The 17,388-nt window shown below is 44.8% G+C and overlaps 1 protein-coding gene across 4 annotated transcripts in view; it reads left to right on the forward strand.

Moving 5' to 3' along the window:
* Positions 1-3,142: 3,142 nt before the first annotated feature.
* Positions 3,143-17,388, forward strand: part of LOC123830229 (guanylate-binding protein 4-like) — a 33,977-nt gene continuing 19,731 nt past the window's right edge. For 3 of the 4 annotated variants that reach the window (XM_045856232.1, XM_045856241.1, XM_045856260.1), the window contains exons 1-2: positions 3,143-3,274; positions 14,010-14,205. In XM_045856232.1, the coding sequence (XP_045712188.1) occupies positions 3,215-3,274; positions 14,010-14,205 (256 nt within the window). In that variant the 5' untranslated portion in view covers positions 3,143-3,214. The remainder of the gene's footprint in view (positions 3,275-14,009; positions 14,206-17,388) is intronic. The other variant, XM_045856250.1, reaches the window with a different exon arrangement.

A 17,388-nucleotide genomic window follows, 5' to 3' on the forward strand; every position in this document is an offset into this window, starting at 1 on the left:
TATTACAATATTCACTTTGTTATAGTGGTTGGGAACCAAACCCACAATACCTATGAGGTGTGCATGTAAAGCATACATATAAAACTTAGTAAGAGTCTTTGAAAATGACTTAAAAAGTAATATATAAACATATGCCAATAGAGTTCATAAAAATATCTTACTCATATTATAGAATGATGAAAATCAGGAGAAAATTATTAGTAATTACCTCACCTAGATTCAAAATCTGTATTATCTCAAATAATTTTTACAATAATAAAGATGATATGTTCTAAAATAAGTTAAGTGGATTTAAAGTACTTGAAAAAATGATGATGTACTTAATAATGATGAAAGTATTGAAGGATATAAAGTATTTGAATAAAATTATAAAATGTAATAGAAAGCCATTTATATATGTAAGGTTATTTTTAATTTATTGGTACTAAATTAAATAAAATATGTTACATAGTCATTTCCTATTTCTTATATATTTCCAAAAATTTATATATTCCATTTGGGAAAAAAATATGGAGTATGGCTCATATTTTGGGGTCATCTTATATTTAGTCACATATAATAGCCATTGAACTTCTCTTCTATGCCAAGCCCTTTTGTATGTGCTGGAGACACATCTGTGAACACATGTGGTCACTGTTCTCATGAAAGTGAATTTCAGGTAATTATAAGCGAAATTTTTTAAAAAGTCCAGTGATGTGCTGGAGACAGAGGGCTCACGACAGACATCTCTGAGAAGATGTCTTTGACATCTTCTGATGTTTGGTTTCGACCTGAATGATAAAAGGAATGAGCCTTGCATAGATTGAGATTAGAAAGTTTCAAATGCAGAAAATTGCTATGTATGGACCACTAAGACAGGATGACCCTGGCTGTGTACCAGCACCCAGAGAAGACATATTTTTCAAAGCAAATTAAAATGACTTATTCAGGGACATTTAAAAAGGTAATGGCAAAGAGGGAAAAGAAATGAGAGCACTTAATTCTTCAGCCAAGATCAAATTTCAGACATTGGCTTCCAGGTGTCGAAAAATACCTATATATAGTGTGGTCATCAGAGAACCTTGTAAACCTTTCCCCTGTCCTCACATAACCCAGTTCAAGCTTGTACAGCTCGCTGTATGACAGCCAATGATTCAAGTGACAAGGTGTTAGGGAAATAAGAACAATCTTATTTAGAAAGAAAGCAAGCCCAGAAGATGGCAGCCTAGCATCCTAAAGGACCATCTTAAAGTACAGAATTTGGGTTCCTTTTATGTCAAGGGAAGGGGAAACTGGATGAAGACTGAAGACATTTGGACGGTCAATAGGGGTCTGAGGAGGGTGAGAAACTTTTTTTCTTAGATCACTGACTTTAGTTGATAGAAATTGTCATGAGTTTCCTATAAATCTTGGATAAACATCATTTACATACTTCCCTTAACTCCTCCATAGAGGAAGTTTTTGTTAAGCATCTGTTTTTGTTAACCTCAAGCAGCAAGCAAAATTCCTGTGATGCTTAACACGTCTACATACAGGACCAAGGGGAGCTAATGACCTGAAGGCCAAGGAGACAAAGCAGACTTGAACAAGGAATCAGCAAGGCTGAAAGTTTCACCTGTTATACTCACTGCCCTATTCCTTCATTACAGAAATGATGCAGAAAGGAAGGAAAACCATAGAGTTGAAAGGTAAACAGAATTTAAAATTTGCATCCCACCTCTATGACATTCTTAGAAATTTGGACAGGCATATATCTTACCTTCCCTCAGCCTTCCTGTTTTCACTGTAAAATGGAGAAATGCCACTGATTTTGCCTGACTACAGTCAGGATTCAACTGGACATATTAACACATAACTAGCACTTAAAAAACAATTTTAAATACAAGTTGTTATTTCCATTATTCATTCCACAAGCAGAGAGTTAACATAGTGAGGTGGTTCTGTTAGAACGGACTGGGACATGGAGGACCTAAGCCACCACCTATGCTGGAACAAAGGTATGTGTCACTGGCTAAATACCTGACCATGAGGTTCCCTATTATTGGAAGCAACTGAGGCATAACCGCTGGCATCCTGTGGAAACTGGTTGAATCCTCACTGCCCCTCCTCTCTCTCTCTCAAGCTTTCTCCAGAAACAAGGCCCATAAATCTCCAGGACTTTCTATAGCCAAATCAGCCATTCCTGACCAGAGGACTTTGTCTTGCAAGCACCTATACCCTGGACACCTGGGAGAGATCAGCAAGGTGACTTACCATCCCTGGCGGTCTGCTCATACCCTTAAAAACCTTTTCACCCTTTCCCTTGTTGCTGCAGTCTGCTCAGACTCAGCCCACCTGATCACAGTGTTCCACAGTGAATAAACACCCTTAATTGAAACTTTTTGGTTCCTGTTCCTTCTTAGCCACCTCAGCTACCTAACAGGTTCAAGGAGGGAAAGTGGGACCAAACTGCCTGGCTTCAGAGACAAATTCATTGCAGTGATTTCGAAAGTGATTAAGCCTTTCTGTGTTTCAGTTTCTATAAAACGATGGGGATATCCTTGTTAGGAGATATAAATTGTATGTCCGTGTAAAGCAGTCGGAGCTGAAGCCTAGAACACATGTGCTATACAGGGAGCCCTTCCTGACTGTAAGGGTACCAAGTGCCAAGTCCTGGGTTAGATGCAGAGTATTCTTAACTACAGCAAACAGGTTTTTTCCCTCACTAGTGCATCTCTACAGGAATAATCAGGCCCATTGTGAATGTGTCCATTATTTTTGGAAATTAACCTAAAAAATAACATGGTGCTTCCTCATTACAGGATTCTCAAAGTGGCCCCTGATAGGCCCCTATAGATGTCATTATACTTCAAATAATCTAACAAACCATTTTTTAATAGGCAATTTTCTCTAAGATATCTTGCCAAATGAAAATGGTCATGTTGTGGGTGAGAATGCTGTCAGATACCCTCCCACTAGTGCAATTACTAGCAAATCCTTTTCTGGTTTGCCAATCCCTGCATTGTTTCAGTTTCATATCACTCTATTTCTGTAAATAAGCCTGCTTGTTTGCCAATCCCCACATTGCTTCAGTTTCATATCACTCTATTTCTGTAAATAAGCCTGCTTGTTTGCCAATCCCCACATTGCTTCAGTTTCATATCACTCTGTTTCTATAAATAAGGCTGCTTGTTCAGACCTCTGAAGGAAGTCCATAAAGACTCAAGACATTGAGTGGAGACACAAAAGTCAAAAGATGCAGAGGAGTCAGAGATTTATACAAATTACTCAACAAAAACCAAGAAGAAAGGCACAGGTAAGAACACTTAACTACTTTCTCATCCAAGTAGCTTTCTCTCTACCTACAAAAGACCTCTGCTCTGGGACCTGGATCCCAGAACGACACTGGGTTAGGGGTAGGGAAGGGTTTTTAAGGGTTAGTTAGTTTTCTTAAAAAGCAACAGGTACCAACAAAAACTGTAACTGAGCCCAATGTGGACAGGATTTCAAATGATTTCAGGTTTTTAGCTGACAGCATGTTCCTCAGTGCCCAGTCTTGTGCTTATGTGGAATTAGGCACCAGTAGTTGCTAGGATAAGTGTTTTTATATTACTCCTTTTTGATGCAGACCCCGGCTCATGGGGGCCATGTCATTATGGATGAAATGAAACATTCACACGGATTACTGAATCCAGTGAAGGAAAAGGGAATGGGTGGCTTTTCTCTCAAGGGGGGCAAAAGCCTCTGCCCTTGCTCCAATGAGCTTTTATTGTCTTACTGGGCACATTACAAGAAGGTCCTCATTAACTATGCACAGGCTTTAGGTGGTTACCTTTTACAGAAAACAAAGGAGCCAATGCTGCTAATCACATCACAAAAGAGGGATATTTGCAAATGAAAAGGCAAAAGTAGTTGGACCCCTTACACTCATCCTTGGAAGGTTCAGCATGGTTTTTAGGAAGTTGCTTTGCATTAAATGTCCTCAATTCAGGGTGAGGGAGTATTAGAAAAAAGCAAGACTCATATCAGCCTAGGCACATTGTAGGCCTGATTCCCCAAGGGAGAACCTATCCGTGGTCTTGGGTCCTGTGCATCTCTCAGTGGGAGCTGGGCCCATGCCATGCAGAGCAGCCTCCCACACTTTTGTTGTTTATTTTTGCTTTTGTTGTCTTTGCCTGAGGTGACATATCCACCGAAATATGGCTAAGATCAAGGTCAAAGAGTTTACTGCCCATGTTTTTTTTCTAGGAGTTTTATAGTTTCAGGTTTTACATTTAAGTCTTTAATACAGTTGAGTTTATTTTTATTTTTATAGGTGATAAAGTAGTTTACCGTTGTTGTGTCCAATTTTCTCAACACCATCTTTTGAAGAGACTGTCTTTCCATCATTTTATATTCTTGGCTTCTTTGTCATAGATTAATTGACCATATAATCAGCATGGGTTAATTTTCTGTTATAGATTCCTTACATTTTTAATTTACCTCATTAACTGCTAGGTATTTCTATATTGCTGAAACTGTCACAGGTGGGCACAGGTAACCAGGTTCTTAGTGATCGGGACAAAGAATTGAACCGAACACCCAGAGTTCATAGAAGAGAACATGGGAGCAGGCCAACTCCAAGCAGAGATTGACTTCATGGGCTAGAGGGACTTTATTCTTATAGCGTGGATCCTTCCTAGATAGTTTTAGTGGGTTTTTACTGAGTATACACAAGTAGTTGCATTACTTTAAAGCTACTGCGCATGTGGTTTCCCATGATCCTCCCTTATTGGCCACCAGGGAAGAGGGTCCCACAATGCTGCGGAATTAATCCTCATTTCCCCTGGGGTCCCCCTGTACTAGTGTTACAGAACACAACAAGGGGGGGCCTGAGACGATATACTATTATTGAAAGAAGGCCCCGGGTCCGTTATTTCCGCCGCCAGAGGAAAGACGTCTCTCAATGCCAGAGATTCGTGAAAAGGAAAGGAAATGTTTATTTAATGCTATTCAAACTTAAAGCAGTGACCTAATGTCTTTATCAAAATCCCAAAGTCCCTTAAAACACCCACAAACAGACACAGTCCTTCCTTCCTTCCCCCTTTGCCCAGTCCAGAGTACCATATCTCAGGAAAGGAAATAGAAGTCCATGGCTCAGGCAGTCCTCTGGTTCTTAGTACTCCATCTCTACTGGGAGACCTCCCTGGGTTCCCGGCACCCTCGGCTGAGTTGCCGGGATCTCTGCTAAAACCAGGTGGTGGTTCCCCTTCTAAAGCTGCGGGAGTCTCCACTCTGTCAAGGCCGCGTGGTTCTCTCTCCTAAAGCAGCACGGTTCTCTCTGGGATGCAGGAGTCTCCACTCCGTCAAAGCTGCGTGGTTCTCTTTCCTATGGCTGCGGGAAGGGAGAGTCCTCACTCTGCCAAAGCCGCGTGGTTCTCCCTCCTCAAGCAGCACGGTTCTCTTTTCTAATGGCCACCAAGTCTGGGTTTTAAATCCCCGTGGCCAATCTTCCTTTGCAGCCTCATTTCCGACTCCTCCCACACTCGGCTTCACATGCCAGAATTCATATCCTTCCAGCTTTACTGGGCTGCCATCTTGAGTCTGGGCAGGCATGGCCCCATGTCCTGGAGCCAATCTTCTCTGAGCTCCCACGCAGGCGCTGTAGCTTGGGGGATCTGCCCCCAATCACATCTTGGTGGGGAAGTTACTTCCATTCCCCTGGCTCAGAGATGATCACAGCTATTTAACATATCCATGCAACCAGCCAAAGGCTATAGATATGTTAAATGACCATGCCAGAGGGTAGCTGCAAGGCTGTTGCTATGCAAAACAGCTCTCAATGGCCCTGCTCAATTTGTCCCTTCCCCCAACCCACACCTTGGGGGGGTGTTGGAGACATCTAAAAATCTCCTGGACACCTTAAGTTCTGGACCCCATTTCAAATGCCCATTTGGGATCCCCCCTCTTGGCTGCACCCTGTAACAATCCCTCCTTTCAGATATACACCCACTTTAAATTCTTTTAAAGGAGAATGGACGAAGATTTCATCTTCTTGTAACTGCTTCCAGCTGGGAATGGACGTTGTTCTACCCACCCATGGGTCAGGGGTGCCCTGAAAGGGGGGCGTGCAGCACAGAGGGAGTCCTTCCTGTAAGGGGAAGGACCTTACAGAATCCTGGTCAGTTGGCTGTCACCAGGAAGTCACAGGTTCGGTGTCCAAAGGCTGGCATTACTGGACCGTTGACATCCTGGTCATATTCTGGAGGTGACAGATTTGGAAAGAAGTTGGAAGGCACAATTAAATCATAACCACTAAATGACAAAGGCAGGGACTTAAGTAAAGAATGGCTTATCTGGAGGAAGGTGTACAAGGCATGCTACACCTATCCGAAACTCTTGTGGCCCACTATACTTCACTCGGGCTGAGGGGAATATGTTAGGATTTCCCTCCTTTCAGATACCTGGGCCCTTTCTGTCCAAGCCATCAAGACAGAAAAGGCAAAATGAGTTCTAAAGTGAAGCCCACAGACTGCCCAAACCATTCATCAACCCAACCACTTAGTTCAGCCAAACCGTTGAGTCTCAGGGGGTGATGATGAAAATGGGTTCCTTAAAGTGAGGTTTATATTCACTCACTCATTCAGCCAATTACTCAGGTAATGAAGTCATAGGCATATGCCCTATGAAAACAGAAGAACACACAGGTTAATTCACACAACAATCCCCAAACCAGTCTCTGTGCCCGTGAGACTGCCTTTTGGGAAGACATTCAATTGCAAGGTTCTTCCTGCAATAACATTTAGCAATAGCAATTTCAAAGGTCCTCCATACCTGTAAATTGTACATCTTTGGTGATATTACAAAATCAGTTTCAACTTTCAAATGAAAACAAACTTTCAAGACAGTTAGCTGCACCATTCTGATGTCCAATACTAAGCATTGTGATTTTCCTTGAACCACAATTTTTCTCCTTAAGATCACCCTCACTGTTATTAAAGGACTACTTTGAGTCCCACTTTTAATTTTGACTGTTCGTTTGCATAAACACACCAAGAGCAGCCTGGATCACTTAAGATCCTTGAGTCTACCTTGCTGGAACTCACACAGGGAACCTTTAGATTGACTTCTCAGTCCACCCCTTTTGGGGCACAGAAACAGAGCCACACATCTGCCATCTGGCTTCGCCCATACCAGTTGTTTCACTCAAATCCTTGAGGCCTCCATTGTGCTTACAGGTTCTTTTTGGCCATCTTTCAGGAAAGCAACCTTCGTTCCTTCCCTGGAAAGACTGCCATGAACCACACAACCAACCAAAGTACCAGGCTTTTTCGTGGGCTTACACTAGCTTCACAAGTCAATCCCAGTTCCTCAGGGCTTTCTGGTGACGACCAGAACCCATACATGCCTCCTTCAGGCATGACATTCCAGTCAAAGTCTTAGTTAACAAAACCACTGTTCATGACTGGTCTTATTGGTTTTATGCAAAGAAACCTTATATTATCACTCACTCCTTCAGAATGCCAAATTCTGGAGGGATCAGGTAGGGAGAAAAATACAAAGCATGAAGGAAAATCCTTTTCCTTCCGATATCCACCAGGCTTCTCAAAACTTTCCTACAGAGTGTGAAGTTTCAACCTTCCCTGGAATCCTCAATTTCCTTTTCAGAGCAGATACAGAGCAAAATCCAAAACATACAGTTCTAGAATAATACACAGGTAGAAGCATTCTCTTGCACCAATGCGTCCATTGGTGCCTCGCAGAGACATGCTCCTTCAGGTCCGGTCTCTTGGCAGAGACATGCCCCCTTTGCCTCTGGCTGAAGCACTCGTCAGCCCCAAATGACCCTTCCTGGGTCCCAAGTGGCATAGGCATGCTCCCCAACTGGTTACAGAGACCTTTCCTAGGTCTTCAAATACAGGTTTCTGATCAGAAACAACACCAATGGCAGAGACTTGCTCTCTTCCGATCCGGTCTCGTGGCAGAGACATGCCTCCTTTGACTCTGGCTGAAGCACTCGTCAGCCCCAAATGACCCTTCCTGGGTCCTGACTGGCAAAGGCATTCTCCCCAACCGGTTACAGATGACCTTTCTCAGGTCTTAAAGTACAGGTTTCTGATCAGAAACAAAACCAATGTGAGAATTTTGCTCTTTTCCCATGAAACCAGCAACAGGTAGTTCAGGTTTCCCTTACTCCAGGTTTAAAACTTTCACATCTTTTACACATAATTTTCACATCCAGATTTAACCATCATTCTCTTTTAATCCTGGTTCCTTTCCCACACTGGGAAGGAGTATACTTAAACTCAGTACTTAAACTCAGCATGTGGCAGCTAAAAGTCCCTAACACTACAGGTACCTTCCACTAAAAGTCCCTAGATTCGCAGGGACATCCTGCAGCTTTCTGAAGCTTAGACCTTGCAAACACCCTATAAATCAGATGGTCACCTTTGGACCTCAGTTCATGACCTTCAGAACCAGAGCCATCCTATCAGAACCAGTCACACAGAGAACCTGACTGATGCAATGCCAACACAGTAGGAGCATATAGCCCATAATCTGAAGAGAGCCCTTGGCCCACCACCTTGTCCAGTTCCAAGATGGCGGCGCCCATGCACAACCCACCGTCCACGGTGGGGCACTCACGTGGCTCATCCTCCATTTTACCCAAAATGGTGACACACCCACATGGTTTGCTGTCCGATCCCCACTATACATGCAGGCTCGGCTTACAGAGCCCAGGGGTTTGCTTCTTCCCCAAATCTGAGTACAGGTTCCCTTACTGCCCCCTGGGCTCACCGAAACTGTAAGTGAGCAGACAGGGGCAACCTGGGAGCAGCATACTAACCAAACCATTATCCACAACTCCATTATTCCAAAATGGTGTTCAGAAACTAGTTTTCAACCAAACCATTTTCACATCTCTGCTCCCTCCCTGTTTCATTTCCTTTTCACCTTTCCAGGCGTGAGAGGCGGCCGATGCCCTCAGGAGGAGTACAGAGGAATTCTCGAGACGGGGAAAACTCCAAAGTCTCACTCTCTCACACCTGAGGGGGTCGGTCTGCCACGGACAATTATCGTCCCATCTGGGTCGCCAAAAACTGTTACAGAACACAACAAGGGGGGGCCTGAGACGATATGCTATTATTGAAAGAAGCCCCTGGGTCCGTTATGTCCGCCGCCAGAGGAAAGACGTCTCTCAATGCCAGAGATTCGTGAAAAGGAAAGGAAATGTTTATTTAATGCTATTCAAACTTAAAGTAGTGACCTAATGTCTTTATCAAAATCCCAAAGTCCCTTAAAACACCCACAAACAGACACAGTCCTTCCTTCCTTTCCCCCTTTGCCCAGTCCAGAGTACCATATCTCAGGAAAGGAAATAGAAGTCCATGGCTCAGGCAGTCCTCTGGTTCTTCCCAGTTAGTACTCCATCTTGACTGGGAGACCTCCCTGGGTTCCCGGCACCCTCAGCTGAGTCGCCGGGATCTCTGCTAAAACCAGGTGGTGGTTCCCCCTTCTAAAGCTGCGGGGATCCCCACTCTGGCAAAGGCACGTGGTCCTCTCTCCCAGGGCCACGGGAGTCCCCACTCTGTCCAGGCCGCGTGGTTCTCCCTCTCTCAGGGCTGCGGGAATCTTCACTCTGTCAAAGGTGTGTGGTTCTCCCTCTCAGGGCTGCACATGGTTCACCTCCTACACTCGGCTTCCCATCCCAGAACTCATATCTGCTGTCTTCTCCAGCTTTTCTGGTCGCCATCAAGGGTCTGGGCAGGTGTCACCCCATGTCATGGAGCCAATCTTCTGCCAGCTCCCACGCAGGCGCTGTAACTCAGGGGACCTGCCCCCCAGTCTCATCTTGGGGGGAGATCCCTTTCCATCCCCCTGGCCTTGAGCCTGGCCATAGCTATTTAGCATATCTAAGCGACCAGCCAAAGGCTATAGATATGTTAAATGACCACACTAGAGGTTAGCTACAAGGCTGTTGCTGTGCAAAACAGCTCTCAATGGCCCTGCTCCATTTGTCCCTTCCCCCAGCCCACACCTTGGTGGTGGGGTTAGAACATCCTAAAATCTCCTGGACACCTTGAGTTCTGGACCCCATTTCAAATGCCCATTTGGGGTCCCTCCTCTTGGCTGCACCCTGTAACAGGAGGAGTCGGAAATGGGGCTGCAGAAGAGGATTGGTGCGGGGATTTAAACCCAGACACAGCAGCCATTGAGGGGAGAATCACGCGGCCTAGACAGAGTGGAGACTCCTGCAGCCCTGAGAGGGAGAGAACCACGTGGCCTGGACAGAGTGGGGGCTCTCCCTTCCCACAGCATTGAAGAGAGAACCACGTGGCCTAGACAGAGTGGGGACTCTCCCGTGGCCCTGGGAGAGAGGACCACGTGCCTTTGCCAGAGTGGGGATCCCCGCAGCTTTAGAAGGGGGAACCACCACCTGGCTTTAGCAGAGATCCTGGTGACTCAGCTGAGGGTGCCGGGAACCCAGGGAGGTCTCCCAGTAGAGATGGAGTACTAACTGGGAAGAACCAGAGGACTGCCTGAGCCATGGACTTCTATTTCCTTTCCTGAGATATGGTACTCTGGACTGGGCAAAGGGGGAAGGAAGGAAGGACTGTGTCTGTTTGTGGGTGTTTTAAGGGACTTTGGGATTTTGATAAAGACATTAGGTCACTACTTTAAGTTTGAATAGCATTAAATAAACATTTCCTTTCCTTTTCACGAATCTCTGGCATTGAGAGACGTCTTTCCTCTGGCGGCGGACATAACGGACCCAGGGGCTTCTTTCAATAATAGTATATCGTCCCAGGCCCCCCTTGTTGTGCTGTGTAACACCAGCACCATTGGTTGTGTTGCCAGAATCTCCAGCTAAAGCCTCGTGGTAATTCTTCTCATGGCCGTGGGGGGTGGGGGATGATCCCCCTTTCTGGGAGAGCAGCAGCAGCAGCAGCACCCAGAGGGCTAGTGCGGAGCTTATTGTGTCCCGGCCCCAGGTCCAGAGCAGGTGGCTGTGAGATTGGCCTGAGGCTCTGAGATCCGAGGCTTGGCGATGGCTGCGGCAGTTGGGCAGTCATCCGGTGCTCCCAAGTCACTTACTGGTGGCCCCTTCTCGTGCCCGCAGCTGCAGAGCAGGCTGGGGCTCGGAGCTGCAGGCAGCTGCGTCGCTGGCTGGCAGTGTCTACGGGGCTACCGCGGGGCAGGTGGCTGCGGAGAGTCCCGTCCTGTCCGCGCTGGCCCCTGCCCCCTCCTCACATGGCTGTAGGAGTTTTCCAGTTAGCCAAAACTGCATGGATCTCCCCTCAATGGCTGCCGCGCCTGGGTTTAAATCCCCACGCCAATCTTCCTTTGCAGCCCCATTTTTGACTGCTCCCACACTCGGCCTCACATGCCAGAATTCATATCCTTCCAGCTTTACTGGACTGCCATCATGAGTCTGGGCAGACGTGGCCCCATGTCGTGGAGCCAATCTTCTCTGAGCTCCCATGGAGGTGCTGTAACTCTGGGGACCTGCCCCCCAGTTACATCTTGGTGGGGAAGTTACTTCCATTCCCCTGGCTCAGAGATGATCACAGCTATTTAACATATCTATGCAACCAGTTAAAGGTTATAGATATGTTAAATGACCACACTAGAGGGTAGCTGCAAGGCTGTTGCTATGTGAAACAGCTTTCAATGACCCTGCTTCATTTGTCCCTTCCCCCAACCCACACCTGGGGGGTGGGGGTGAGAACATCTTAAAATCTCCTGGACACCTTGAGTTCTGGACCCCATTCCAAATCTCTATTTGGGGCCCCCTCTGGCTGCACTCTCCTACATAACTATTCTTGAGAATACTTACAGTGTGATCCTTTCAGGTTGTTTTGAGAATTGTTAGGCAGGATCTGAAAGGGTTAACTATTCCCCTGTACTGAGGCAAGACCCTTCATAGTACTTATCCCAAAGTCCATGACGTGAGGTTTTCTAATATTGCTGTGTGAACAAGCAATATTCCTAGCCCTTAAAAGCCCCAGGTACCTTTGTCTCTAATTCTCTGGTAGGTTTTTCCCTGACATGCACTCATCTGTATTCAATGGGGACTTGAGGGGATTCTACAGTTCTCTAGACTTCTCTCTCTATGGAACTCCTGTCCGGAACTTCATCCGAAAATGCTAGCCTCTTTTGTCTCCATGGTCTTACCAAGTCCATGTCCTCTACTCAGGCCTTCCACAGGATCCAGCTGTCTCCTCCACCTGTGTCAGTGTTTGCACTCTTCTCTGACACAGCAAGCTGGGGCAATCAGAGGGCTACCTTGACTTGAAAACTGATGTTTTATACATTCACCTTCTTTTTGATGGTCTGGGAAGGAGAGTAAGTCCATTCTCTATTGCTCTAGTTGGACAAAAGCAAACATTTCAACAAATTGTTTCTTATTATTGAATAAGGAGGGAAAATTGACTCCTGAAGACAATTTGTTTGAACCACAAAGAGCTAACATGTTAGACTAGTTTCGATCCAGGATGCAGAAATTTTTTTGGCTTAAAGTTTTTTAATATACTTTATATTTTAAGTATATTTTATTGATTATGCTATTATAGTTATCCCATTTTTTCCTCTCCTTTATCCCCCTCTGCCCTGCACCCCTCCTTCCAAAATTCTCCCGCAACCTTAGTTCATGTCCATGGATCATACATATAAAACCTTTGACTTCTCCATTTCCTATACTATTCTTAATCTCCCCCTGTCTATTTTATGCCCACCAATTTTGCTTCTTATTCCCTGTACCTTTTCCCACCATTCTCTCCCTTCCCCTCTCCACTTATAACCCTCCATGTGATAGCCATTTCTGTGATTCTGTTCCTGTTTTAGTTGTTTGCTTAGGGTTTTTTTTAAAGATTTTTTAAAATTTATTTTTAGAGAGGGAAGGAGGGAGAGAGAGAGAGAGAGAGACATCAATGTGCTGTTGCTGGGGGTCACGGCCTACAACCCAGGCATGTGCCCTGACTGGGAATTGAACCTGTGACACTTTGGTTTGCAGCCCGCACTCAATCCACTGAGCTACGCCAGCCAGGGCTTTGTTTACTTAGTTTTTGTTTTTGTTCTTTCAGGTTCGGTTGATAATTGTGAGTTTATTGTCATTTTACTGTTCATAGTTTTTGTTCTTCTTTGTGGCTTGTGTGGCTCAGTGGTTTGAGCATAATCCTGCAGTTCAAAAGGTTGTTGGTTTGAATCCTGGTCAGATATGTGCCTGGGCTGCAGGCCATATCCCCAGTGAAGGTGTGTGAGAGGCAACTGATTGATCTTTCTCTTGCAGGGCACATCAACGTTGTCCGCCCTTCCCCTCATCTAAATAAATAAATAAGCAAAATCTTTTTTTTAAAAGTCTCCTTACCTCTAAACACTCCTGCTCCCATAATTTGGTAACCTGGACTTGCTGGATGTTGCAGGCCACATTTATTTCTTTTTCTCCAAGAGGCATTCCATGACTATCCTCTATATAATTTCAGTCTCTGCACATTTTCTCCTGAAAACTTTCCATTATCTAATATTCTTATGTGCATGTTGTTTATTTGATTTGTATATTATCTGTCCCCTCCCAGTAGAATAGAGATGTCCATTTTCTTAACTGCTTGATACTAAGCACCTACATCAGTGACCAGCACATAGTAGGTACAGAAAATATATGCAGTTAATGAGAAAACAAATCATTCTGGAACTCCAGGTATCTTCTCTGGTCACTCCTCATCTCCTGCATATCCTGTTCTGCTTGTATTTACCCCTAATGTGTTAGTGTTCTCAAGGCGCCATCATCAGTGTTTTGTTTTTGTCATTCTACTCCTTCTGTGCATCACATGGACAAGGTTGTTTTAGGGCTCAGTTATGGTTCAAGATGATAATGTTCATAAGGAATCTATACCATGCCTTGACATACTAGTCTAAATACTTACTTTTTAGAAACATATATATATATATAAATCATAGGAAACTGATTTATAAGTTCTACATTCAAAAAGCTTACATACATGCTACTTGTGTAACCCTTACATGTGACTTACAGATCTTGTATCCTACTGAGTTCTTCCTCTGGGTTACAGCTTACCATGGCATCCGGGTACACCATGATGAATCCCATCTGTCTGGTAGAAAACAAGAAAAATCAGCTGACAGCAAATCCAAAAGCACTGGAGATTCTTGACAAGATCTCTCAGCCTGTGGTGGTGGTGGCCATTGTAGGGCTGTATCGGACAGGGAAATCCTACCTAATGAACCGCCTAGCAGGACAGAAGCATGGTGAGTGCTGTTCTGGACCATTTTCTTGGAAACAGTGAAAACACAGGATGATCACACCTTCTTCAGGGTTATCTTAAGGAAGAACCTAATTCCTCCCATTGAAGAAAACTTTTAATTCTACCCTGAGATATCTCTCTACTTGTCTCCTTCTCTCCCTTTCCTTCCTTTCCTCCTCTTTTCCTTTTGCTTTCCAATACTCCATTGCCCTCTAACATAACATTTTGTTTTTGTGCTGTGGGTAGAAATTAGGCTCTTCCATGGGATCATGAGGACAGCATTCTGAGGACAGCATTTCAAGGGCCCACACACTGGATATTGAAGTGTGGCATGGTTTATTCATGTGAAAACAGAAGCTAACCCCTGGGTTTTCAATATCCCAACTCTGTCCATGCCTCCTGCCCTAGAAAAAAAAATCCAGTCTTGTCCTTAGCAAGGCCAAAATAAAAGCCAGTGTCCAGAGTTTTTGCTTTACATGAAAGCTTAGTCCTTCAGAACACCCAAGTGGCTGGTAAGTGGCCTCAGTCTTCATCTAGGTAGTTTAGCTTGTTAGTGGCTGCTATGGTGCCAGACACCTCCTGGGTGCTGGCCACATGGCTGGTAAGGCCACATGGCTATGGAAAGAGAACAAGTGAACACATAGAGAAGCTTATTACCAGTTGGAAAAAAAGAGAAAGTGCTACTTTGTTACCTGGGATCTTATTAGCTGTGTGTAGGGCAGGGCCGGGTTCCCTTAGGAAAAAAACAATCAATTTTCCAGGCTTTTGTGGGCTTTGCATGGGTTTACCTCCCAAACAAATCCCCAGGCTGGACTGACAAACCTCTTTGGTCAAACACCTCCTACTGCACCATTTTGAATTCTACTGCACAAGTGCCTGCCTTCCCCTACTTCCACCTGACAATCTGATTTTAGAGAGGATAAGGATGCACTGTTAATCTCTGTGGCAGAGCACAATGCTGTGGTCCCCTGAGGTGTAAAGGTGTAACTTCCTGGTGAAGCAAACAGGCTCTCGTTTCCCAGTTTATTAAATGCAAAATCTAACTCCCTTTCTGTTGGGGACTACCCTGCCTGCTCTCAGGAAGCTGTAACCCCCTGTGACTTAGGCTGAATGAAAGACCTCCAGACCAGGAGCCACTAAAGAGACAAAACTTATTCCCCTGGCATGAATGCTGCCTGTTCTGTGCCTGGCCTCCTAGGCTTGATCAGTCAGCAATGACAGGTAAGATTTCCCATGGAGGGAATCGTCTAAGACAGGCATGATCACAAAGAGGCCTCAGGGAAGAGACTCAGGGCTGTGGAAATGAAGGGGTGATGGACATCAACCCCTGCCCCCTTGGCTTTGTTAAAGCCTGAGTCCTTGTTCTTAGATATGAGAAATCCAAGTCTCCTGGCTGCTTTTGTCTCCTCTGCCCGACTCAGGCCTGTGGAAATAGTAGGGGCAGTGCAGTCCAGACCAGAGTCGGTGGACCCCCAGGGTAATCAGGCCTGGGACATAGAATATGCAAGATCCTGTGAGATCTGTTTGCTGGAAGATGATTAGATTAGAATTTGAAGGCACAGACAGGAAACCAAAACTAGCCCTTTGAGCCCTGTAGTCCTTTCAAATGATAAAACTCCAAACTTTGCCCAGAATCACAGCAGGGGTTCTGCCAGCATTTTTGAAAGCCACCTATTTCTTTTGATCTTTTTTGCCAGACTGTGAATCCACAAACTAAGTCTGTATTCTTAATAAAAGCCTGCTTGGGAATGGAAATGGGGCACTCCCCACTAGAGAGAGTGGCCGTGCCATCCCTACTTCCCCACAGGACCTGGTTGTCTCTGTGTATGTTTTTCTCATGTTTTGACAAGCCATCCACAGCATTCTGCGATCACTACAGGCCAGTGAGCATGCAACAGCTTTCCTCCCTTTTTCTAGCTAAATACCAGTGATGACATCTGTATTTTTTTAGAGGAATTCTTGGCCACCAGTCACAGGAGGACAGTTTTCCTTGCCTGCCTGAATTAATAACTAGGTTCCTTTTTTTTTCCCTGAGTAATTGTTAAGAAACCTAAGAAAGACATGGCAGTCCAGGAGTTTCAACAATGTCCTTTTTATTCTACTTAAGATAACATCAGATAAAAAAAACAAGGTGATTTCCCATTGCTGAGGAAATCTCTACCCTCAAAATACATTAAAACATCAAAGTTGTGGTTTTGCCACCCCACCAGTATCACAGAAAGAACAAAATGGAAGAGATATTTACCCAGTCAAGTTCCATGACCAGGTCCCTACTCTCTCTCTTTGTTGATGACTTGCTTTATATGTTTTTACCTCCCATAATTAAGAGCAATGACCTCCAATTACACCTTGTCTTTTCTCACTGGGGGAATGAGAGCTTCAGATTACTCCATGTTAATCACAAAACAATCAAACACTATCACAGGTAAAAAAAATGCAGACTATCTCAGGTTTTATCTTTCTGTAGAGAATACTATGGATGTGGAAAGTGAATGGCCTGGGCCTGATGAATCAACCTCACTTGGGTATTTTATCTTGTTCACTTCTATTCTTCCTTGAAGGAAACATTGGCATAGGGCAGATGGTCAAAATCCTGGACTGTGGAACAAAATATATCATCAGCAGGTTCCTGGGTGTATGCCTCATATCGTCTCCCACTGTGTGTTTGATTTTGTCTTTAGGAAAGCAGATCTAGATATTCTCACAGGTCTTTTTTGCTTTCTCTTCCATTCTATCCCCACCTGAGACAGTGAGCAAGGAATGTATCACGTGTTAAAGAAGACAAAAGGATTGAGGAAAATACAGGGTGAGGGGGAAGAAAAAAATATAATAAAAGCTGTGTCCTGGCTACACACAGATGACACACTCAGGAGTACTGAAGAACACTTACTGGGGCACTGTTTACAAAGGCACAAGTACAGCATAAGGAACCAATGGAAGGTGAGGTTGCATCTAGAGAGCAGCAGTAGCACTGGCCAGGTAGACACTCTAACTACTATCACCAGAAGAGGCGAGCAAAAAGTGGATACCAGAATGTGGCAAAACCGGATATGTGGTAGGAGCTAAATGAAATGACTGTGGCACAAGGAGAGGAACAGAGGCACAGGGACACCATGGCTCACTAGGGGAAAGCTGGTTGAACCAGTTGAATATAAGCCTGACTTCTAGTCTCCTGCTTGTGCCTCCC

The sequence above is a fragment of the Phyllostomus hastatus genome, unplaced genomic scaffold (assembly GCF_019186645.2).
Source record: "Phyllostomus hastatus isolate PE091 unplaced genomic scaffold, TTU_PhHast_1.1 phas_contig_1441, whole genome shotgun sequence".
In the NCBI taxonomy this organism is placed as follows: domain Eukaryota; kingdom Metazoa; phylum Chordata; class Mammalia; order Chiroptera; family Phyllostomidae; genus Phyllostomus; species Phyllostomus hastatus.